The following is a 5,231-nucleotide window of genomic DNA, read 5'->3' on the forward strand; positions in this document are numbered from 1 at the left end:
ATAGATCACCAAGCAACTCCTAAAAATATGGATAGGATCTGTCTTCTAAGATTGACTCATTTCTCTTCTACCTCATCTAACTAAATCAAAGTTCTAGAAGAATGTCTATTTTATGAAAAAGTGACTAAGTTTTATTAAAACATTTAAAAGCTGAGCTAATAGTTAAATAGTAGAACGGGCGAATTGGTTAAAAAGAAGGATCATAAAATAAAATGGTAGAGCTTCTATCTTGTATTGTAAAATTCGATTCTCATTAAAAAAAATCTCAGTTTTGGCATACCCAAATAGTTAAAATAAAATCAGGATGACTGTAACACAAATTTAAGGTGAGGACCTTGAAAATTTATAAGTTTAAGTATAATGAGTTAAGAAAAGAAATATAGTGTTTTTTCTAATGTAATGATAGACACCATTAGGAGTCGTTTGGTAGGGTGTATAAGAATAGTACTGAATATGGTATATTAGTATATTGAAATTAGTTATGCTTGGATTATTTCTTATCGACTGTTTGGTTTAGTGTTAGGTTTTGAAATGACAGTTCTGTCTTTATACATGCTTATCCATGTATTAAAAATCATGGTTTGCTCTGTATAAAATAGTATTGAATGAGGTATATAACTAATACCAGTATTAATTATACATAAGTTGAAAAATATTATCAAACAAGGAATTAATAATACCAACGATAATATATACGTGTATTTATTTTCCCTAATACATCCTACGACCCCTAGTCTTAACAAGTTGAGACCTTTTTCTATGACCCATAGGCCATAGCAACAATATAATGCTTTCTTTTTCCGGCCTAAAGCAAAAGCAAACACACTCACTGTGTTACCCAATTCAGTTGGCCAAATGCAAGAAAAATTTCAACCATTAAGAAGAAACTCCCAACTACCAACAAATTAAACACTTCAATACTTGAACTTAACACTCATAATTCCAAAATTTTCACATTCAGTGAAGAACAAGTAAAATATCATCCATCACCTACTATGATTAAACTAGAATTGAAGGACATGACATGACTAAAAAAAATGTTATAAATTCTTGCCATAAATTGCAACATTTCTCAAAGACTAGACCAAAAAAAGAGCAGCAAAAAATGGTTGCTTTAGTTCAAATTCTTGGATTCTTGATTACGGCAATTGTTGCATCTGTGGCTTCTTCTGCTGGAGAACCAGTGGTGACATATGTGTTTGGTGACTCATTGACAGAAGTTGGGAACAACAATTATTTGCAGTCTCTTGCCAAATCGAATTACCCTTTTTATGGAATTGATTTTGAAGGTGGAAGAGCTACTGGCAGATTCACCAATGGAAGGACTATTGGTGATATCATATGTAATCTCTATAGACTTTGCTTCATAATTTTAAGTCCTACCTTATTCATTTTCTTTTTCACTGTTCCTTGAGCCGAGGGTCTATTGAAAACAGATACTCTATCTTTATAAGGTAGGGATAAGGTCTGCGTACACACTTTCTCTCCATATATCATATATGAGATTACACGGGGTTTGTTGTTGCTTTTTTATTTTCTGCTATTATTTATATCATTAGAGGTAGAAAATGGATAGGTTGGGTCATACTTGGGCAGGTCAAACCAATGGACGGGTTATGATCTAAAACGTTCAAAGTTTGCTTAGGTTAAAATGAGTTGTGCCAAGTGAGTCAATTAACAGGTCCATCTAGCCCAACATGACCCAACTTCCCCTCCTTTTTTATTTTGCTTTTCAAAAAAGAAAATACGAACATAAGAGTGTTTTTTAAATTATTAAAGTTCTTTCAAATTTTTATTATTCCCAACCTTCAAATTTAATTTTAAACTTGGACGGATTGAGCAAGTTACTTCCCCAGACCCCACCTATTGAATTACCCTGGTTTTGTTGTTGTTGATTGAGCAAGTTACTGAAAAATGAGTTGACTTTGCCACCTAAAGTAACATTTTTTCTCTTCAACTTTCAGCTGCAAAACTTGGGGTTCAATCACCACCACCATATCTTTCTTTAGCACCAAATGATGATGCAATATTACAAGGAGTGAATTATGCATCTGGTGGAGCTGGAATTCTCAATGACACTGGACTCTACTTTGTAACAAATCACTTCCCATTTTACTTCTAATTTCTCTGATTTCTTTCCTAGCAAATTCCATCCTCCTCTAACAAACACATATTTATTTTGCTTTCTACACAAAACAGATTCAGAGAATGACATTTGATGATCAAATAATGAGCTTTGACAAGACAAAGGAAGCAATCAAGGCTAAAATTGGAGAAGTGGCTGCAGAAAAACATGTTAATAAAGCTGTCTACTTTATTGGAATGGGTATATTTGTGCATATTCTTATATTTCTGTTATCACTGGTTGTTTGTTCGCTTCGATTTTCTTATTGGCATGCTGGTGTTACTACTTGTTATTACTCCTTTTTCTTCTTATTTTTCTTGAACCGAGGGTCTATCAGAAACAACATCTCTATCTTTTCAAGTTAGGGGTATAAAAATTAGGGGCAATATAATCCTTATGTAAGAGTCATCCTATCCAACTTTCAGGCATTAAGATAAGCTTCAAGCGTGGATGATTATCATAAGAGATTTCGAACATATCATTTGATTCTCGTTCTTGAAAATCCATACTTTTCCAAACCTAAGACGGATTTCCTTATGGAGGCAAATACTTTTATGCATACCTCTTCTGGTTGATCCACACCATCGTCTATTCTCGTAAGAAGATATACACTAGCTAACAGCCCGCCAGGCGCTACATCATAGGCACATTGAGAGCGGAGATAGTTGTATCCATATACATAAATAAATAAATAAATAAATAAATAAAAAAGGAAAGAAAGACTTCTTTTTACATCTCTTACTATTCATCTGCCAAAAAAAAACACTTCAATTTCTCTGATGTTAACTTGTAATCATTTCAGGTAGCAATGACTATGTCAATAACTTCCTGCAACCATTCTTAGCTGCTGGACAACAGTATACACACGACGAGTTTGTAGAGCTTCTAATCTCAACCTTAGGCGAACAATTCACAGTAAGCTACGCAGAGTTCAATACAATTATGCAGGATTTTATACGTAAAACCAAACGATGTCTAAGTAACAGTGGCGGATTCACAATTTTAAAGTCATAGATACTTGCAATAAAAATTCCGATAGAAGAGAAAAAATGAATTTAGTTGTGAGTGCTCACTCAATATTTATATAAATATTTTTATAATTACCTATGCAAATTTACTAAATATGGTCAAAGATAATGGGTGCTTGAGCACCCACAAGTGTTCATGTGGATCCGCCACTGCTAAGTAATAGAGAATTTCATGATGTGGAGATCAAATTTTCTTATACTTCAAACCAAGGTAAGGCTACGTACAATAGACCCTTGTGGTCTCGCACATAACGGAAGCTTAGTGCACCGGGCTGCCTTTTTTTATTATATTTCAAACCAGACGACCCCTCAATAGTCACACTTGTGTTATTTTCATCTTCTTGAATTTTAGAGACTTCATCAACTTGGAGCAAGAAAGATGGTGTTTCATGGACTTGGACCACTAGGCTGCATTCCTTCCCAAAGGGTGAAATCCACAAGGGGAATATGCTTGAAACAAGTCAATCTATGGGTGCAAGAATTCAACTCAAAAGTGGGAAAACTGATTGCTTCTCTCAATAAGCACCTCCCATATGCACAGATAACATTTGCAGACACTTATCCAATAGTTCTAGACTTGATTGAGAACCCTACGGCTTATGGTAAGCTCAATATTCCCACAATACAAACATATTCTTGCTCGTAAAATACTGAAAAATCTTTCTAAAGTGAGAGAAGTAAAGGCGCGCAACAACTAACATAACAGCAAGCTGAAATTCGTTTAGACAACTTAAATTTAAAGGACAATCAATACATGATCCCCTTATCCCTTGACGACTTACATGCATAGGTACGCGTGTGGTGTAGTTCTTTTTTTTGGATTTCCATCCGGTGTTCGATACCCGCATTGAAATCCGACTATATCAGTATTCGTGCTACGTAGGGACCCATTCGGGGAAGCACTCCCTACCAACGAGAGCTTTGGTTAAGGGAAGAGCAGCCTCATCCGCTACCCCACATCCTTTGGGAATGCATGTAGTGTAATGTTAACCAAAAGTGATCCTATTATAACAATAGCGTCAAGGAGACTTGTTACTATTTTCATTGTCCAATAACTAATTTGATCCCAAGATAAGGAATAACAAGTACATTCCAACTCTTGAGAAAATTGGTAGGTCTATACCTTGAACTACAACAACAAATCCAATATAATCGCACAAGTGAGATAAGTTAATGATTACGCAAACCTTACACCCCTACCTTAGAAAAGGTCGAGAGTTTGTTAACTCAAAGATCTTAAAAAGATTTTAAGGGAGTCCAATAGTACTTCTTGATTGTTACCTTTTTTATGAACTTTTCTTTACCTGGGATTTTAAAGCTAAAATTTTGGCTACTATTATTTGTTTTTAGGTTTCAAGATTTCGAATACGTCATGTTGCAATGTGGACACAAGTGTTGGAGGGCTATGTTTACCAAACTCGAATCTGTGCAAGAATCGAACAGAATATGTTTTTTGGGATGCATTTCATCCAACAGATGCAGCAAATGCAGTTCTCGCGGATAGAATTTTCACCACACTATTTCACGAGGGATCTAGCCCTGCACCAGCACCTTATCCTCGAAAGTTTTTGAAACCATAGTTTGATTCTATGCCAAAGAATGGCAATTTATGATTATTTGATTTGGCGTGAGAGGATGTATTAATTGTTATTTATTCTATTTCATATTAAAATACATGGTGTGAAGAGTTACTAAGTTTATAGATTATTACTTTTTGCTATGGTAAAATAGAGTTTGAAGATTGAGAGTCATCATTTTTATAATCACATACAATTAGTCATATATAATCATATTGTACAAATATTTGTTTAACATTAAAAGACCTATTAAAACATTGTACATCAAACACTTCTATTCATAACACAGCTTTTTCATAATTTATGGACTGAACTGGACAACTAACGTCGTCCTCTTGTTTCAAGATTCTCAATTTATACATAGTTAGCTCAATTTACACTAATGCCTTACTTTTTAATTACATCTTGTTAATGATACAATTTATACCATGTGCAGTCAAATTCAACCACCGTATCCAATTCGAGCCTCATATCTCTTGCCGATAACACTCATAATATCCA

General features: G+C 34.4%; 1 protein-coding gene across 1 annotated transcript; it reads left to right on the top strand.

The window, feature by feature from the left end:
• The first annotated feature begins 1,086 nt into the window (after window positions 1-1,086).
• On the top strand, window positions 1,087-4,853 carry LOC104087013 (GDSL esterase/lipase At5g37690). The gene is made up of 6 exons (XM_009591398.4): window positions 1,087-1,343; window positions 1,965-2,092; window positions 2,200-2,326; window positions 2,928-3,040; window positions 3,506-3,755; window positions 4,504-4,853. Exons 1-6 carry the CDS (start codon window positions 1,106-1,108, stop codon window positions 4,731-4,733), a joined length of 1,086 nt encoding a protein of 361 aa, XP_009589693.1. The 5' UTR covers window positions 1,087-1,105; the 3' UTR covers window positions 4,734-4,853.
• Window positions 4,854-5,231: the final 378 nt, after the last annotated feature.

The sequence above is a fragment of the Nicotiana tomentosiformis genome, chromosome 5 (genome assembly GCF_000390325.3).
Source record: "Nicotiana tomentosiformis chromosome 5, ASM39032v3, whole genome shotgun sequence".
Lineage (NCBI taxonomy): Eukaryota > Viridiplantae > Streptophyta > Magnoliopsida > Solanales > Solanaceae > Nicotiana > Nicotiana tomentosiformis.

What these genes read in the sequence shown, in the direction of transcription:
- LOC104087013 (XM_009591398.4), top strand. Translation starts at nt 1,106, where the DNA reads ATGGTTGCTTTAGTTCAAATTCTTGGATTCTTGATTACGGCAATTGTT. An exon ending in TGTCTACTTTATTGGAATGG is followed by an intron (nt 2,327 to 2,927) that starts GTATATTTGTGC and finishes TAATCATTTCAG; the next exon opens with GTAGCAATGACTATGTCAAT. An exon ending in CCTTAGGCGAACAATTCACA is followed by an intron (nt 3,041 to 3,505) that starts GTAAGCTACGCA and finishes CTTGAATTTTAG; the next exon opens with AGACTTCATCAACTTGGAGC.